At 42.0% G+C, this 20,539-nt stretch overlaps 1 protein-coding gene across 3 annotated transcripts in view; it reads right to left on the bottom strand.

The window, feature by feature from the left end:
• MISP (mitotic spindle positioning) overlaps positions 1 to 18,637 on the bottom strand; it is a 44,910-nt gene extending 26,273 nt beyond the window's left edge. Inside the window, exons 1-2 of one of the 3 annotated variants that reach the window (XM_073655148.1) lie at positions 18,503 to 18,635; positions 7,920 to 8,058 (exon numbers count right to left, since the gene is read on the bottom strand). In XM_073655148.1, the coding sequence (XP_073511249.1) occupies positions 7,920 to 7,979 (60 nt within the window). In that variant the 5' untranslated portion in view covers positions 7,980 to 8,058; positions 18,503 to 18,635. Of the gene's footprint in view, positions 1 to 7,519; positions 7,654 to 7,919; positions 8,059 to 18,502 lie in introns of those variants that run through there. The other 2 variants (XM_073655162.1, XM_073655155.1) reach the window with 2 other exon arrangements.
• Positions 18,638 to 20,539: the final 1,902 nt, after the last annotated feature.

Here is a 20,539-nt window from a genome sequence, read left to right as displayed (position 1 = left end):
TAAAGAACATATTTGCCTAATAAGGTTCTATGAGTAACTGGGAGTTATATTGAATTCATGATAGCCAATAAGAAATACTCCCATTAACATGTATAATCAATCTTTAATAAATAGAACTTAACATACAGCAATAAAAACAACAATAAAAGAAGGATAAACTGCAGAGACTAGTAAATTTGGCAATTCCGAATCAATTTCCATGCCCTTGGGAAATGCGCTCATCTGTTACAATCAAAAATTACGTGACTTAGTAGACTTGATGTTTTTGAGCCCACATGGAGAAAGGTAAATTTACAAATCACTATATATATATATATATATATATATATATATATATACAGTACAGACCAAAAGTTTGGACACACCTTCTCATTTAAAGATTTTTCTGTATTTTCATGACTATGAAAATTGTACATTCACACTGAAGGCATCAAAACTATGAATTAACACATGTGGAATTATATACTTAACAAAAAAGTGTGAAACAACTGAAAATATGTCTTATATTCTAGGTTCTTCAAAGTAGCCATCTTTTGCTTTGATGACTGCTTTGCGCACTCTTGGCATTCTCTTGATGAGCTTCAAGAGGTAGTCACCGGAAATGGTCTTCCAACAATCTTGAAGGAGTTCCCAGAGATGCTTAGCACTTGTTGGCCCTTTTGCCTTCACTCTGCGATCCATTTCACCCCAAACCATCTTGATTGGGTTCAGGTCTGGTGACTGTGGAGGCCAGGTCATCTGGCGTAGCACCCCATCACTCTCCTTCTTGGTCAAATAGCCCTTACACAGCCTGGAGGTGTGTTTGGGGTCATTGCAGCCAGGGTCATCTATCTGGCTAATCGTTACTCAGACGCTTCCGCTCTGTGCCAGTCATTGCACTGGCTGCCCATGAATTATAGGATCCGATTTAAATTGCTTGTTCTCACCCACAAAGCTCTCCACAGTGTGGCACCCCCCTACATCTCTTCCCTCATCTCTGTCTATCGGCCTACCCGTTTTCTACGCTCTGCAAGCGACTTTCGACTAACATCCGCACTAATCCGTACCTCCCACTCCCGGCTTCAAGACTTCTCCCGAGCTGCACCTATTCTTTGGAATGCTCTACCCCAAGAAATTAAGATGAACCACAATTTACACAGTTTTAGGCGCTCCCTAAAAACACATCTGTTTAGGGTGGCCTATCACATTCCCTAATCAAAGTCCTTTTATATTCTCATAGCCCATTCCTTATTTCTCCAAACATAAGTCTCCACCCAACCAAAAAGCACTAGATACTGGCTGGTGATAAGCTCATGCAGCCTCTATCTATCCCTCATCCCCTCAAGATGGCTGGACCATCCTTGTAAATAAGCCATTGTACTTTGTGTCACCCCCACCTCATTGTAGATTGTAAGCTCTTAGGAGCAGGGTCGTCATTATTTTTGCTGTAATTATTGTATTATCTTTAGCTATGTTACTTATGACTTGTACATGAACCTGTGAATTGTTAAGCGCTGCGGAATATGTTGGCGCTATATAAATAAAGATTATTATTATTATTATTATTATTATTATTGTCCTGTTGAAAAATAAATGATGGTCCAACTAAACGCAAACCGGATGGAATAGCATGCCGCTGCAAGATGCTGTGGTAGCCATGCTGGTTCAGTATGCCTTCAATTTTGAATAAATCCCCAACAGTGTCACCAGCAAATCACCCCCACACCATCACACCACCTCCTCCATGCTTCACGGTGGGAACCAGGAATGTAGAGTCCATCCGTTCACCTTTTCTGCGTCGCACAAAGACACAGTGGTTGGAACCAAAGATCTCAAGTTTGGACTCATCAGACCAAAGCACAGATTTCCACTGGTCTAATGTCCATTCCTTGTGTTCTTTAGCCCAAACAAGTCTCTTCTGCTTGCTGCCTGTCCTTAGTAGTGGTTTCCTAGCAGCTATTTTACCATGAAGGCCTGCTGCACAAAGTCTCCTCTTAACAGTTGTTGTAGAGATGTGTCTGCTGCTAGAACTCTGTGTGGCATTGACCTGGTCTCCAATCTGAGCTGCTGTTAACCTGTGATTTCTGAGGCTGGTGACTCGGATAAACTTATCCTCAGAAGCAGAGGTGACTCTTGGTCTTCCTTTCCTGGGGCGGTCCTCATGTGAGCCAGTTTCTTTCTAGCGCTTGATGGTTTTTGCGACTGCACTTGAGGACACTTTCAAAGTCTGCCCAATTTTTCAGACTGACTGACCTTCATTTCTTAAAGTAATGATGGCCACTCGTTTTTCTTTACTTAGCTGCTTTTTTCTTGCCATAATACAAATTCTAACAGTCTATTCAGTAGGACTATCAGCTGTGTATCCACCTGACTTCTGCACAACACAACTGATTGTCCCAACCCCATTTATAAGGCAAGAAATCGCACTTATTAAACCTGACAGGGCACACCTGTGAAGTGAAAACCGTTTCCGGTGACTACCTCTTGAAGCTCATCAAGAGAATGCCAAGAGTGTGCAAAGCAGTCATCAAAGCAAAAGGTGGCTACTTTGAAGACCCTAGAATATAAGACATATTTTCAGTTGTTTCACACTTTTTTGTTAAGTATATAATTCCACATGTGTTAATTCATAGTTTTGATGCCTTCAGTGTGAATGTCCAATTTTCAAAGTCATGAAAATACAGAAAAATCTTTAAATGAGAAGGTGTGTCCAAACTTTTGGTCTGTACTGTATATATACACTGTATATAAAGATAAATAATTAAATTCAAGTATATAATGAATATTAAACACCAATAATAGACTACCTCTCCCTAGTGGTCTAGTACTCAAAGGATTTCAAAGTGTATATACGGTAAATATATATTGCGCAATAAAGGCTAGTAGGGTGCAAAGTGAGTAAATGCCATTTGTATCAGGACTGACACTGCGCACATAGATATGCATCCGCCCCACAACTGTCACACAATTCAGGGAATAAAGTGCTGATGCTTCAAAAATGAAAGATAGTGTGACATTGACGAGGCAAACACACACCCAAGAGGAGATGAGAGTGAAAATAAAACTTGGACTACCACAGAAAAAAAGGTGATGCTAGTGAAATCCATATAAAAAATGTATATAAAAAAATACCTTTTAGAGCTGGAGTACTCAGAACTGAGGACTATTCAGGCCATTGGCAGCGCAGCACAGCACTCATGGTTTCCTAGACAACGCGTCCTCGTGACACTGCGCTGCTTCCGCCCCTCCATGACGCTCTCCGGGGCATGTCTACAAGGGAGGGTGCGCGGGTGTGCAGTCTGGACGCCGCAGCTGGGAGACTTCGTGACAAGTCCACCTCATGTGAGCGCATCATACAACTGACCAATGATACTGACGCAGCTGATTGACTGCATCGGCATATAAAAACATCTATTTCCTTCTATTCAGTATATATCCTATCTGAACTTTTGAAGAAGCACACAGCGAAACGCGAGTCAGGGTTTCTTTTGGTAACTATGAAGTGGTAATTTTCCTGTGAAAAGTGATCTCTTGTCTGCTTTTTTATCCTCAAGGTTTCTGACTGCTGCGTGCCTTGGTATGAGTGTGACGTTGATGAGGCAAACAATCTTTCATTTTTGAAGCATCAGCACTTTATTCCCTGAATTGTGTGACAGTTGTGGGCGGATGCATATCTATGTGCGCAGCGTCAGTCTTGAACCAAATGGCATTTACTCACTTTGCACCTTACTAGCATTTATTGTGCAATATATACACTGTGTTCCAAATTATTATGCAAATAATATTTTCTCAGATTTTCCCAAATTACCTATATGAATTGCAGTCATTGTAATTTTCCAGTCAAATAACTATTAGAGTACAATTGAAAGGTTTTTGTACACACTGCCTATGATAACAGTATATTTTAAAAAAAATAATAAACTCAAACTGCACTCAAAATGCATGTTCCAAATTATTATGCACAGCAGAGTTTTCAACCTTTTCATTTTAATAAAGAACAAAAAAATGGTCATTTTTGAAATTATAAGCATTAGCAGGTTATTACAAACTGAAATCAAACAGCAGAGATGCAGATGTGTTATGTGCAGCATGAGACGGTGCATCTCTGGCTGCTATGGGCATAAAAGGGGACAAACTTATGGTGTGGCACCTATGCTCCCCTGACCTCAACCCCATTGAGAACCTCTGGAGCATCATCAAAAGGAGTGTCTATGACGGTGGGAGGCAGTTCACATCTAAACAACAGCTCTGGGAGGGTATTCTGTCCTCATGCAAAACAATTGAAGCAGAAACCATCCAAAACCTGACAAATTCAATGAACGAGAGAGTTCAGAAGCTCCTTTCGAACAAGGGGTCCTATGTGCAAATGATACATCACCTAGAATAAAGTTTTGAGTTGAAAACTGTTTGATTTCAGTTTGTAATAACCTGCTAATGCTTATAATTTCAAAAATGACCATTTTTTTGTTCTTTATTAAAGTGAAAAGGTTGAAAACTCTGCTGTGCATAATAATTTGGAACATGCATTTTGAGTGCAGTTTGAGTTTTTTATTTTTTTTAAAAATATACTGTTATCATAGGCAGTTTGTACAAAAACCTTTCAATTGTACTCTAATAGTTATTTGGCTGGAAAATTACAATGACTGCAATTCATATAGGTAATTTGGGAAAATCTGAGAAAATATTATTTGCAAAATAATTTGGAACACAGTGTATTTATATCCACTTTGAAATCTTTTGAGTGCTTGTAGGGGGAAGTAGTCTATGATTGGTGTTTAATATTCATTATATTCTTGTATTTATTTATCTATATTGATATAGTGATTTGTAGATTTACCTTTCTCCATTTGGGCTCAAAAACATCAAGTCTACCAAGTAACGTCATTTTCTGATTATATAACAGATGAGCACATTTCCCGAGGGCATGGGAACTGATTTGTAATTGCTTTTACTAGTCTCTGCAGTTTATCCTTCTTCTTTTATTGTTATTTTAATGGCTGTGTGTTAATTTGTATTTAATAAAGATTGATTATAAATTTTAAAGGGAGTATTTTGAATACTGAGGGCTGAGAGTTTTGGTGGGTGGTCCTCTCTTGGTAGGTTTGTTGTGGTATCATGTTCTTTCCATTTAATGATAATGGATTTGATAGTGTTCCGGGGGATCATCAGAGATTGGGATATTTTTTGTTTTTTTATAACCCAACCCTGATGTCCCAACAACTTTGTCCCTGACTTGTTTGGAGATCTCCTTGGTCTTCATGGTGTTGTTCGGTTAATGGTGTTGCAGCCTCTGTGGCCTTTCAGAAAAGGTGTATATATACTGTCAGATCATGTGACACTTAGATTGCACACAAGTGGACTTCCTTTCACTAAGCATGTGACTTATGAAGGTATTTGCTTGCACCAAAATTTTTTAGGAGCTTCATAACAAAAAGGGTGAATACATATGCACAAGCCAATAGTTATAGTTATTTGATCCCATAAATTCAATTAATGCCTATATTTTTCTCACCTCACCAACTTAAACTATTTAGTGCTGATGCATCACACACAAATCAGATTATAAAAATATTTAACCACAGGTTGTAATGTAACAAAATAGGTAAAAAGCCAAGGGGGTGAATACTTTCGCAAGCCACTGTGTAACTCCTCAAAAATACCATTCAAATTTCGTCTGTGTGCTCTGTAAATTAGTATTATCTGATTGGATGGGGATTATCTCTGAGTTGCCTGTGCCTCCTCTCTTTTCCTAATTGCCGTTCTCCAGCTTTGATTGACGTGCCTGACGCATCCTACGTCATCCACATGGCGCAACAAAATCTCACGCCAGGGCAGTAGCAGGCCCACCCAGGCGCACTTTGCTCTGTACTACTGGGGGCACAGTATAGGACATCCATGCGCATGCGCCAAAAGATGCCGGCTCCTGCGTACCTACGCTCCTATCGAATGATAAGCTGAAAAATTAAGAAATTAATAAACAGTTTTTTCCCAGATTAGAACGCTGATGGCCTATTGTCTTGGTAAGCCATCGATATTAAGTAGGTCGGGATCTGGCTCTTTGCAGATCAGCTGCTAGTTAGTAGTGTCTGTCCTGGGTGTTGCAGTGCTGACCGATTTAAGTGAATAGGATAGTGCTGCCATAGCCAGCACAGCGGCTATCAAGTGCACACATTCAGGTAGATGGAGCACTCTGAACAATGAAGAGGCTGCAGCACTCTAACACTGGCCACTTTAAATACCTGACCAGTGGAGGTAGCAAGAGTCAGACCCCACTGATCTGACCATTAATATTCTAATTTCTGAGACACCTCATTTTTCAAAATAAAACAGTTTGTAAATTAAAGAAACTCCTTTTATCTCCTTTTAGTTGCAGTAAGTGCTTCAATTTTAAGTTCTGCACAACCTGTCAACAATGTCAATAGATGATAACAGTAGTATTTTAGCAGCTCACACATTGTATCCCCATTAGTCATTAGTAAGCGATCTTGCTTTCTTGCAGCCTTTTACATTACAAGGGTTGAATACTTTGTTTCCTGCGTGCTTGGGGGCTAAGGAGGAAAAACTGATGGTATTACTGTTCTGACAACTGTGAGTAGTTTATTGGAATGCAGTAATGGACACCGCACATGGATGTAAAATCACTAATGAATATCTTAGCTGGACTCATTTGCTCAGACATAAAGGAAGAAAAAGTATAAACCTAATTTTGTGGATAACTTGGTGGTGTCATTGGGCTACATAGGAAGGCGGGGGTACGATGAGGAACAGTCCAGTAGTGCTGCATGCTGCTGATAACAGACTCCACTGATAATTCCAGGAATGTCTAAACGCGAACACAAACATGCTGACTACACATCTGAAAACAGGCGTACACAGACCATGCAAACACAACTACAGTGTGGGTGCAAACTGGAGACAGTTGCAGATTCATGAAATACCCCAAATGTTTGGACACAAACAAGGCCGTTAACAGCCCAAAAATACTGGGACATAAAGATGGATATTCTTTCTCCCACAAGATTAGACATCAATGGTATGACGTATAGAATAATACCCATACGCGTATGTGACCTCCAGAATAATTGAGGCATGTAATCAGATGTGGCAACAAAACCCTAGAACTTTTGTATACAGTTTTACAGCGGACTCCATCTCACATGGCTATTTCTGACCCTGATACACTGCTACAGTGTAAAACGTTTCTGTCTTGTCCTTGCTTTTGTTTAGTAGACAGTTCTTCCATCTCACATGGCTATTTCTGACCCTGATACACTGCTACAGTGTAAAACGTTTCTGTCTTGCCCTTGCTTCCTACTCCCTTCTATAGATTCCATTTTTACCTTATATACAGCTGTATGAAAACCAATATTGCGATAACCACAATGCTACTCTCTGCGAAACTCATGGTCAAGATATTTCTTCTCTGCCCTTTGCACCCTCAGCCACCCTCTGCACAGTCATGGCATCTCATCATTACTGTCATTACAGGTATTCCTTGTACCCACCCCTGCTAATTTGGGTTCCTTCCACTCTCTCTCACCTTTTATTCCTGTGATACTTCTCTTTCTGTCCAGTGCCCATCCTCTCTACTCTGAACTTGCAAAATGTGCATGTTTAGGGACTGTCAGACAAAGTCCAGAGATCATAGTGGTAGTGACACACCCAGGGCAGAGGAGGGACCTACAGACAACTCTGAATAAGGGGTAATCTGTGAATTTTTAAAAGTGGTGAGCTGAGCGTCTTTTTGGATGAACGCACATGCATGTGGGAGTGCCAACGATGGGGTATAGGTGGGGCAGAATTTAAAAGGGATCGTACATGAAGTTTGTGTAACGTACCATTCAGATCCTACAGTACAATGCTATGCACATGCTGCCACACATAGACCGCAAAATATCCACATCCACTGCCACACACATCATGCAATGGTTTCCACTTACCTGCTCTCTTTTCTCTAAACTGCTGCATAGCACCTGCCAGGGGGGAGGGTATTTAAACATCCTGTCCGGTGTCAGGGGTATTTTAGGAATCAGCACTGTTCAGAATATGACAGGAACAGCAAGAAGATATCTGTCAGTCCTGTAGAAGAGATCTCAGAATGAAACTAAAAGGTGGAGAGAGAGCAATGAACTCCCTTGCAAGTGCCTTTGTAATAAAAAAAAAACATCAACTCATGCACATACCAATGGACAATAAAACAATTCAAGCACTGTCTTTTATCCCTTTTTCGGAAAGTATTCTTGGTTACAATAATAACTTATGATCACTTGATAACCTAAGGCCTGTAAATATAGATATGGAGATATGGAAAAGTTATAACTGCGTGTGTACATAGAGGATATATGATATATACAGTGTATATATATATATAATAAATATATATATACATATATATATACAGTATACACTGCTCAAAAAAATAAAGGGAACACTCAAATAACACATCCTAGATCTGAGTGAATGAAATATTCTCATTGAATACTTTGTTCTGTACAAAGGTGAATGTGCTGACAACAAAATCACACAAAAATCATCAATGGAAATCAAATTTATTAACCAATGGAGGCCTGGATTTGGAGTCACTCCCAAAATTAAAGTGGAAAAACACACTACAGGCTGATCCAACTTTATGTAATGTCCTTAAAACAAGTCAAAATGAGGCTCAGTATTGTGTATGGCCTCCACGTGCCTGTATGACCTCCCTACAACGCCTGGGCATGCTCCTGATGAGGTTGCGGATGGTCTCCTGTGCGATCTCCTCCCAGACCTGGACTAAAGCATCCGCCAACTCCTGGACAGTCTGTGATGCAACGTTGGTGGATGGAGCGAGACATGATGTCCAGATGTGCTCAATCGGATTCAGGTCTGAGGAACGGTCAGGCCAGTCCATAGCTTCAATGCCTTCATCTTGCAGGAACTGCTGACACACTCCAGCCACATGAGGTCTGGAATTGTCCTGCATTAGGAGGAACCCAGGGCCCGCCGCACCATCATATGGTCTCACAAGGGGTCTGAAGATCTCATCTCGGTACCTAACGGCAGTCAGGCTACCTCTGGCGAGCACATGGAGGGCTGTGCGGCCCTCCAAAGAAATGCCACCTCACACCATTACTGACCCACTGCTAAACCGGTCATGCTGAAGGATGTTGCAGGCAGCAGATCGGTCTCCACAGCATCTCCAGACTCTGTCATGTCTGTCACATGTGCTCAGTGTGAACCTGCTTTCATCTGTGAAGAGCACAGGGCGCCAGTGGCGACTTCGCCAATCCTGGTGTTCTGTGGTAAATGCCAAGTGTCTTGCTCGGTGTTGGGCTGTGAGCACAACCCCCATCTGTGGACGTTGGGCCCTCATACCAACCTCATGGAGTCGGTTTCTAACCGTTTGTGCAGACACATGCACATTTGTGGCCTGCTGGAGGTCATTTTGCAGGGCTCTGGCAGTGCTCCTCCTGTTCTTCCTTGCACAAAGGCGGAGGTAGCGGTCCTGCAGCTGGGTTGTTGCCCTCCTACGGTCCCCTCCACGTCTCCTGCTGTACTGGCCTGTCTCCTGGTAGCATCTCCAGCCTCTGGACACTACACTGACAGACACAGAAAACCTTCTTGCCACTCTTGCCACAGCTCGCATTGATGTGCCATCCTGGATGAGCTGCACTACCTGAGCAACTTCTGTAGGTTGTAGAGTCCGTCTCATGCTACCACGAGTATGAAACCACAACCAACATTCAAAAGTGACCAAAACATCAGCCAGAAAGCATGGGTACTGAGAAGTGGTCTGTGGTCCCCACCTGCAGAACCACTCGTTTATTGAGGGTGTCTTGATAATTGCCAATGATTTCCATCTATTGTCTATTCCATTTGCACAACAGCATGTGAAATTGATTGTCAATCAGTGTTGGTTCCTAAGTGGACAGTTTGATTTCACAAAAGTTTGATCTACTTGGAGTTATATTCTGTTATTTGAGTGTTTTTTTCAGCAGTGTATATAGTATACACACACAGTATTTACATATATAAACACAAGTTGGAACCTTTGCTGTTATGCACATTTATTACAATTACATATTATTACATGTAAAGTGCCATGGAATAAATGGTGCTATAATAATAAATAATAATAATAGCAGATAGTATAGCTCTACACGCTTCATAATTCATCTTGCTTTGTCAAATCATCAGTAAATACCAGGGACCATATATGCCTATGCTGCCAAAACTGCCTCCACCATGTTTGACAGGTGACGTGGTATATTTTGGATAATGAACTGTTCGCTTCCTTCTACCTTCTGTTCTTTTTCCACATTCTAGGATCAAATATAGTTTCTTACGTTCTTACGTTAAAAATAGCTATATATCCATAAAAATTGGATGTAAAATATTATAACGTTCAGGGTCAGATGAATGTATGGAAAATTGACAATTTTTCATGCAGGAAACTTGGACAATTTTCATCTGAATTGCCATCTGTGTGCCATCCATGTGTCCGTATTCACACCATGTGGCATCTGTATTCATACATCAGCATTTTAAAATGTACATGATCAGATACAGTTTTCTAGGTTAATAATGACAATGTATCTGTAAAAATTAGATGCAATAATGATACAATGCTCGGTATGGCATTATAGACTTGTATAGGTGAGTCTCATCTGATATTGAAGAGAATAGTGCACCCTGCAATTTTTTTTACATGAATGCTCGGTCTGTGAGGAAAAACTCTCATCAGAACATCCCTATTGAATTACATTGGTCAGTGTGCGGTCCGATTTTTACTCAGGTTCGTATACAGTAATATGCTCATCTGAAAGAGCCCTAAAAGTAATTTTACAACTGTCTCAAAGTGTTAGTCTGGTGACAAATTAGGGTACGTTCAGATGACTTTTTTTTTTTACAGTAACCTAAAAAATTTATTCAATAGGACTGAGTGTTCATGTAAAAAAAAATCACAGCATGCGCTATTCCCTTATGTATATTGGATAAGATGTGGGTGTGCAAAAAAAAAAATCACATCAGCTTTACATGCAATTTTTATGGATACATAGCCATTATTAACGTAAGAAACTATATTTGATCCTAGAATGTGGAAAGAGAACAGAAGGTGGAAGGAAGCGAACAGTTCATTATCCAACGTATACCACGTCTCCTATCATGCATGGTGGAGGAAGGTTTGGCAGCATAGGCATGCATGGTTCCTTGTGTTTACTGATGACTTGACTAAGCAAGATGAATTATGAAGCGTGTAGAGCTATACGATCTGCTAAGATTCAGCCGTAAGCTACAGAACTGGTACTGAGCTTCACAGTACAGATGTATATAATGACCCAAACACACCACAAAAGCAACCCGAGGCAGTCCACTGACCTCAACCTGATTCAATTATGGAAGTCATGGTTAAAGGAAAAATACCCCCAAACTACTAACAGAAGATGGCATTACAAGAGAAAAAACGAAGTATTTGCTGATGTCAATGATTTCTAGACCCCAAAGTCATTGACTGCATAGTATTTCTATCTACAGTAAATACTGTATTATTAATAATGATTATGTTTATAATTTAGTTTGTTCAACTTATGTTTGCACCTGTAACAATCAAGGAGCTATAAAAACAATGATTGCAATTCTAATAATTTACCCTTATAATGTAATATCAGGTCTCTAATAAAGTTTTTAATCATTCCTTTAGTTCACCTAAGTGTTAGTGCAGTCTCCCGTGCATCCCCCTACTCTGGAACTCTCTACTCCAACACATCAGACTCTCACCTAATGTGGATATCTTCAAAAGAAACCTGAAGACCCACCTCTTCCGACAAGTCTACAACCTGCAGTAACCACCGCCCCACTATACCGCTGCACGACTAGCTCTACCCCACCTACTGTATCTTCACCCATCCCTTGTAGATTGTGAGCCCTCACGGGCAGGGTACTCGCTTCTCCTGTACCAGTCGCTGACTTGTATTGTTCAAAATTATTGTAATTGCTTGTGCTTTGTATACCCCTTTGACATGTAAAGCGTCAAGGAATAAATGACGCTATAATAATAAATAATAATAATAATGTGTAAAACAATGTTTAATCTCAGTGTTTGCAGCTCTAGACTAGTCCAGGAGCGCTGTCATTCAGTCCTCTGTATCAAACCCACATCAGCAAAATGTACAAGTCAGCATGAGCGGAGAGGAGAAAAAAAAGGAACTTCTTTTCCTCCTGCCTGCACAAGCTGGATTGTCACTTCTGCACCTCCCTGCACATGGTGATTTGTCTCTTCTTCTCCTCCTCAAAGCACAGTGGTTTGACACTTTTACATCTCCCTGCACAAGCTGGTTTGTCACTTCTGCTCTTCCCTGCACACGTTTGCCACTTCTCCCTGTACACGCTGGTTTGTTACTTCGCACTGCACAAGATGGTTTGTCTCTTTTTCTTCTCCTCCCTGCACATGCTGGTTTGTAATTTCTCCTCCTCCCTGTACATAGTGGTTTGTCACTCCTCCTCCTCTCTGTACACCGTGGTTTGTCACTTCTCCTCTCCAAACAAGGTGGTATCGTCTCTTCTTCCCCTCCTCCCTGCACACACTGGTTTGCTACTTCTCCTCCCTGTACATGGTGGTTTTATCACTTCTCCTCCTCACTGCACATGCTGGTTTGTCACTCTTCCTCCTCCATGTACACACTGGCTGTCACATCTTCTCCCTGCACATGCTGGTTTGTCACTTCTTCTCCTTGCTCTCCCTGCACAAGGTGGTTTGTCTCCTCCTCCTTGTATACACTGGTTTGTCACTTCTCCCTGCGTTTCCTGAACACACTGGTTTGTCACTTCTTCTACTCCTCTGTGCAAACTGTGGTTTGTCACATCCTCTCCACACTACACATGGTGGTTTGTCACTTCTCCTCCCTGCACATGGTGGTTTGTCACTTCTCCCTATATATGGTGGTTTGTCACTTCTCCCTGTACATGCTGGTTTGTCACATCTCCTCCTCCCTGCAAGGCAGGTTGTCACTTCTCCTCCTCTGTACACTCTAGTTGGTCACTTCTCCTCCTCCCTGTACATGCTGGTTTGTCACTTCTCCCTATATATGCTCGTTTGTCACTTCTCCTCTCTGCACACACTGGTTTGTCACTTTTTCTTCTCCCTGCTCTTCCCGAATACACTGGTTTATCACTTCTCCTCATCCCTGTCATGCTGGTTTGTCATTCATGCCACTCTGGACTCAGGGGCGTACTTTGAAATTATGGGGCCCCATAGCAAAAGTTATAATTGGCCCCCCCCCAATACTTTAATGTTAGGCAAGGTCAAAGAAGAGCATATCTCACAATTTTGCAGACCTTACAAAGTCATTTTCCTCCGATTGAAGCCCCCTAGACTGCCCTTTCATTGCCCCCATAAAGTATGATGCCAACTATAGTGTCCCCCCGAGACACAGTATGATACCTCCACAGTGAATTCTTCCACAGTTGCTCTCCATACACAAGGCATGATGACCCTATTGTACCCCCCTCCCCCGGCAAAGTATGGTGACCCCAATACAGTATGATGCACCAACTGTAACTGCCACACAGCTCTCCATGCAGTATAATGGCCCCCGCTCCCCTCCACTCAGTATGATGGCCCCAATACAACCATCCACCCTGTATAATGGCCCCCACCCAGCCTTCCAAACAGCATACTGACCCCCCCACGGTCCTCTACACAGTGTTATGGACCCCACAAAAACTTTCATACTGTATAATTTCTTGCATACAGTATAATGGCCACCACATAGCCCTCCAAACAGTAAAATGGCCCAGACATAGCAATGCAAATAGCATAATGCCCCCCACATAGACCTGCAAACAGAGTAATGCCCCCACATAGACCTGCCGCTGCAAAATTATAATGACCCCCACATAGTTCTGCAAACAGTATAATTCCCTCCCCTACATAGACCTGCAAACAGCATAATGTACACACATAGTCCTGGAAAAAGTATAATGGGCCCCACATAGCCCTCCATACAGTATAATGGGCCTCACATAGTCCTCCATACAGAATAACGGCCCCACATAGCCCTCCATACAGTATAATGGGCCCCACATAGCCCTCCATACAGAATAATGGGCCCCACATAGTCCTCCATACAGTATAATGGGACTCACATAGCCCTCCATACAGTACAATGGGCCTCAAACAGTCCTCCATACAGTAAAATGGCCATAGTCCTCCATACAGAATGGGCCCCACATACAGAATAATGGGCCCCACATAGCCCTCCATACAGAATAATGGGCCCCACATAGTCGTCCATACAGAATGGGCCCCACATAGTTGTCCATACAGAATAATAGGCCCCATATAGTCCTCCATACAGTATAATGGCCCCACATAGTCCTCCATACAGTATATTGGGCCTCACATAGTCCTCCATACAGAATAATGGCCCGACATAGCCCTCCATACAGTATAATGGGCCCCACATAGCCCTCCATACAGTATAATGGGCCCCACATAGCCCTCCATACAGTATAAAGGGCTCCACATAGTCCTCCATATAGAATAATGGCCCATCATAATGCTCCATACAGTATAACGGGCCCCACATAGTCCTCCATACAGTATTATGGGCCTCACACAGTCCTCCATACAGTAAAATGGTCCCACAGTCCTCCATACAGAATAATGGGCCCCACATAGTCCTCCATACAGTATAATGGGCGAGGACCTGGATGCCGATACAGTTGACTGTACGATGCAGGGGAGTCTGGTGCTGGCACAACGGTACTCCTGACTAATGGGCCCCATTGCGGCTGTGTGGCCTGCCATCATTGGCGGTATGCCACTGTATCTGTCGGTCTGTCTTGTATTGATCTATAGCAGATCCGATCCCACTTTCAGTTGAGCTCTTGACCCCTGAAAAAATGACCTCCGATGTCTGCCTGCTGGCAATGACATCATGAGGAAGAGGCTGTTTCCTCCGCAATCACGGAACATGAACATAATTATTAAAATCCCTGCAGGATGTCAGACAGTCACAACTAATCAGCAGGGTTCTATTTGGAAAATCCACTCCCGATGTGCCTAGTATAGCAGCTGCTGTCCCTTTAATTGTTGCAGGGAGGAGACCCCCTCACACTGATATCTGCCTGTGTCTATAATAAGAATGCCATCATGTAAGATCTGCACTTGATTCCATCCTCTTGTTGTTGTTGATGATGGTCTTCAGCTCCTCGAGCACTTACCGTTTCCCGGCTGCTGCACCCACGTTGTCTGGTCCTCTGCAGAACTTTCATGACGTCTGCAGCATGATGAGATGACCTCATCACGCTGCACGTCGAACAGGGAGAAGACCCCGGAAGTACCAGCGCTGAGTGGTGGTGCGGGCCCTGGGAGAGAGAGTGTCATATGATGCTCCCTCCTCCATCAATACTTTCAACTGAATGGGCATCTGCCGATACAGTTGAATATGGAGCGGGGGTCGGCCGATGCGGGGGGTGAATGGTGCAGACGACTGCTATGGGGGTCCATATTGTATTGCAGCATGTCAATTTCTGTAGCGGAGATGCTAGTCTCCACTGCAGATCTTGAACAATTAAATGTCAGTAACATAGTAACATAGTTTTTAAGGTTGAAGGAAGACTAAGTCCATCTAGTTCAACCCTAACCTAACATGTTGATCCATGTTAGGCTATGGGCGGTGGGTCCGCATGTACTGACAAAGAACTGTGGCAAGTAGAACGCAGCGTTTTGGATGCAGCGAAAATGCGCTGCTATTCCTGATCGTGGGGACGTACCCTTAAGGTTTCAAACAGAGTGAGTTCATCCTTAATACTACTAGTCAGAGATATGTGCGAATTTATAAATGAACCTGAGCTGGAAATAAGCCAGCCAGGGTAGACATTTTCAAATATTCACTCCGCAAGGGTTACACCGATTTATTTAAAGTGAATATCAGTAAATGGAAATATAAAAAAAATTACCACCTACAACTACTGTTCCACAGATTAAACCTTTCACCAACTATAGCAATACTATTTATCTTTACTGTGGCATGAAAACTCTGAGACAAGTGATATTTCTGCCTTTCACGCATGACATAAATGTGACAATTTAGGGCTATACAGTAGGCAGCTCATATGTGTAGGCACCATATTTCCCCAGCAGGAAAATATTTTCACAAATCATTTGATTAATCATGTAACATTATCTCTGTGTGGCTCAGTATAAAATAGAAGGTAAAAGCAAGTAAAGCTTGGACCTTTAGAAAGCACTGTATTAAGGATGAGGTCTAATAAATGTGGTTGCAAAATCATCTGGAGGGGTACTCCAAATCCTTACAAGCAAGCAATATTTTTTTGCTGAAACTGAAATACCACTTTGAGGCATGATACACTTGGCATGCAATGAACACAAAGTCACAAGCCAAGTTAGTCAAAGCTTGGACACAAACAATATGTCTGCGACTAGTCCAGCACATGGCCCCATTACATGACCAGTAGTGTATCGCTGATAGCGGCAAACCACATGGATGCTATGGTGCCCATGAGTCACACTTTCAATGGTGACTGCATCCTAGATGCAGATACAGTTTAGAACAATGAAGGCACAGGTAGTTGTCAGCTCCCTATTCCATCATTCTTCCTGTGCGTCTGAGCTTTGACACATCTACAACGCACCCACTATGCTGAGTTTCATACCACATGCTGCAGAAAATGGACAAAGGGGGAATGGGGAGAGGTGAGTAGATTTTTTTTCATTTATCAATCAGTATGGGGCTGTCATTCTGTGTGTGCGGATATAGGTTTGTGTCTATTGCACTGTAATGGAATGTGAGCCATCATGGCTTTGGTAGCCATCAATTGTATATAGGGGTAATCAAACTGTGTGTGGGGCTGTGTCACTGCCATTAAACTGTGTGGAGAGCTGTTTTGGGGTCATTATATAGTGTGGGGGCCATTATACTGTGTGGAGGGCTAAGTAGGGATCATTATATGTGGAGGACAGTGTGTGGGCCATTATACTTCGCGAAGGGCTGTGTTTGGGTCAATATACTGTATGGAGGGCTGTGTGGGGGCCATTATACTGTGTGGATGCTATTATACTGTGTGGAAGGCTGTGTGGGGTCATTATCATGTATTTAGAGAGGGCTGTGAGGGCCTTCATACTGTGTAGAAGGCTTTGTGGGGGCCATTATACTGTGTGGAGGGCTATGTGGGGGCATTATACTGCCTGGGATCCATTATACTCCGTGTGGGTCATTATACTGTGTGAAGGGCTGTGTTGGAGTCATTATACTGTGTGAGCCATTATACGGTGTGAAGAGCTGTGTGGGGGTTATTATACCGTGTGGAGAGCTGTATGGGGGCCATTATACTGTGTGGAGAGCTGTGTGGGGGCTATTTTACTGTGTGAAGGAGTGTGTGTGTGGGCCATCATACTGTGTGGAGACCATTATACTGTGTGGAGGGCTGTGGGGGCCTCATACTATGTAAAGGACTGTAAGGACCTCATACTGTGTGGAGGGCTGTGGGGTGCATCATACTGTATTGGGGTCACTGCAGGTCTCATAATGTGTCTCTGGAACTGTGGGGATATAATTGTGTTAACGGCACAATGGGAGCAACATAGTGTGTTGGGGGTGCTCTGCCGGGGTTACTGTGGGATCATTTAAAAAAAATCAGCAACCAGCACAGCAAGTCCAAGTTCGGTGTGTCAGAGTGGTGTCATACTCTAAAATCTCATATAATTTGAGAAAGACATGCCAAGTGTATTCTACAAATAAAAATATTTTGATCCAATAAAGAGCAAAAATACAATCCAACCAGTATATATACAAAAAAGTAGTTCACTTTCGGTGCATATTGCTACCTTAAACGGACATGGCTGTAGAAGATCCAAAGGAGAAATTCCTACATGCTGAGACACTGCAAGCAGGAATAGGACGCCTGCACAAATTAGGACTTTTGCTGTAGGGCCCAATGATTTCTATGTACGCCCCTGCACATGATCATTACACATTTGTTTATCTGTGACAATATCTCTGCTTGCTGTCAGTCCAAGGAAATTTCTGTTCCCTTCAACTTCTGTCCTGGCCTTGTTAAGAACCCTGAGGTGCATGGCTCTCTACAAGACAGAGTCCTTATTCACAAACTATAACTGTACCTACGTGTTCATCACATGACCATGACAGATTTTCTAAGATTGAAGGATGTTATTGAATGTCAAACTGCAGAAATCTTTAAAACTTGAAAGAATTGATACAGAAAGTATATTTAAAAATGTATTAACTCTTCATTATAGAAAGAATAACATTTACCTTCCCAAAATGGAATTCCCCTTTAATGATATTCCTTTACCTATATATACACATGAAGGTCTTTTTTTTTAACTTTACAATTCACAAGGATGAGCACCAGTCCCAAGTGCAGTCAATCATTAGAGAAGAAAGGTTTAATCTTTTTTTCCTCATTACTAGTTAACTATGTAAAATATGATATTCACAAAATAATAAAACAAATAGTCAATGGCAAAATAATAATGGAAACATTGATCCCAGCTTACCTACAATACAACATTCCTGCATCTGTCAGAAAGCGATAGCACAGGCTTTACATAATGTTCAATGTTTAATCACAGCTTCTTTACTGGCCCCTCCCAAAGTGGGGCGGTGGTAGATGTGTCCGTCACATTTGACCTTGGACTCCTCAGTATAGCTTGAAGGCTTGGAAAGCAGCCAATGAGAAATATTCCTTATACTTCCTCAATCACCTGTGTCCTCTGTCCAGAAACCATATCTCATCATCACTGTTTGTTTGCACTGCCAAACTCTGAAATCCAGCTCTCTAGTCACCATCCCACATTCCATTACTCTAAAAATATCATTGTAATTGTCCTGTACCTTGGACTGCAATATTTATTTTCTTGCTCCTATCCTACTGTGCAACATCCATCCACAAAAGTTAGGACTCTTGAAAAATGCAACCTTTCCTAGCAACCTACATCAGAACATATTGTTGGTACCCCTCGTTTAATGAAAGAAAAACCCACAATGGTCACAGAAATTAATTGAATCTGTCAAAAGTAATGATAAATTAAAAATCTATGAAAATGAGCAAATGAAAGTCAGACATTGATTTTCAACCCTGCTTCTACAGAATTTAAAAAAAAAATTAAACTCATGAAATAGGCCTGGACAGAAAAAATGGTACCCTGAAAATAATGTGACAAAAGGGACATGTTAAATCAAGTTGTGTCCACTAATTAGCATCACAGGTCTCTACAATCTTGTAATCAGTCAATGGGCCTGTATATAGGGCTACAGATACTCACTGTGCTGTTTGGTGACATGGTGTGTACCACACTCAACATGGACCAGAGGAAGCAAAGGAAAGAGTTGTCTCAGGAGATTAGAAAGAAAATTACTGACAAGCATGTTAAAGGTAAAGGTTAGAAGACCGTCTCCAAGCAGCTTGATGTTCCTGTGACTACAGTTGCACATATTCAGAAATGTAAGATCCATGGGACTGTAGCCAACCTCCCTGGACGTGGCCGCAGGACGAAAATTGATGACAAATCAAAGAGACGGATAATATGAATGGTAACAAAAGAGCCCAGGAAAACGTCTAAAGAGATTAAAAGGTGAACTTCAAGCTCAAGGAACATCAGTGTCAGATCGCACCATCCGTCGTTGTTTGATCCAAAGTGGACTTCATGGGTAACGACCACGGAGAACACCATTGTTGAAAAAAAATTTAAAAAAAGCCAGACTGGAATTTGTCAAAGTACATGTTGACAAGCCACAAAGCTTCACAAAGCTTCTGGGAGAATGTCCTATGGACAGATGAGACAAAAATGGAAGTCTTTGGCAAGGCACATCAGCTCTATATTCATAGATGGAAAAATGAAGCATATCAAGAAAAGAACACTGTCCCTACTGTGAAACATGGAGGAGGCTCTGTTATGTTCTGGGGCTGCTTTGTGCATTTGGCACAGGGTGTCTTGAATCTGTGCAGGGTACAATGAAATCCCAAGACTATCAAGGGGCCCTAGAGAGAAATGTGCTGCCCAGTGTCAGAAAGCTTGGTCTCAGTCGCAGGTCATGGGTCTTGCAACAGGATAATGACCCAAAACACACAGCTAAAAACACCCAAGAATGGCTAAGAGGAACACACTGGACTATTCTGAAGTGGCCTTCTATGAGCCCTGACCTAAATCCTATTGAGCATCTTTGGAAAGAGCTGAAACATGCCATCTGGAAAAGGCATGAGAAAGCAAGCAAAGATGTCTCCAGCAGGACCAGGGTTGTATATATCTTGTTAAAACTTCACTTTTAATTTCAAATTGTAAAAGCCAAGGATGAGTTACAAAATGAGCAATATAGCGGCTCTTAGGTACAGCACATTCCAACGCGTTTCGGCTAAACCTTATTCATGGAATAATGTGAGAACTAAGCCTACTAGCTGAAGTTAAATAAAACACACTTCTTGGTGATTGCTTCAGGTGTTGGACCACAGCCCAGAGGAGAGTTAACCCATTATTGGAAGCTAAAATTAACTACAGCAAAAAAGCACAAAAACTACATAAAATTGGACATGAGAT

This window comes from Phyllobates terribilis, unplaced genomic scaffold (assembly GCF_046119375.1).
Source record: "Phyllobates terribilis strain yellow unplaced genomic scaffold, ASM4611937v1 Scaffold_1__5_contigs__length_1240528914, whole genome shotgun sequence".
Taxonomy (NCBI): Eukaryota; Metazoa; Chordata; class Amphibia; order Anura; family Dendrobatidae; genus Phyllobates; species Phyllobates terribilis.
The sequence above is the reverse complement of the archived record's forward strand: the minus strand, read 5'-3'. Positions and strand labels throughout refer to the sequence as shown.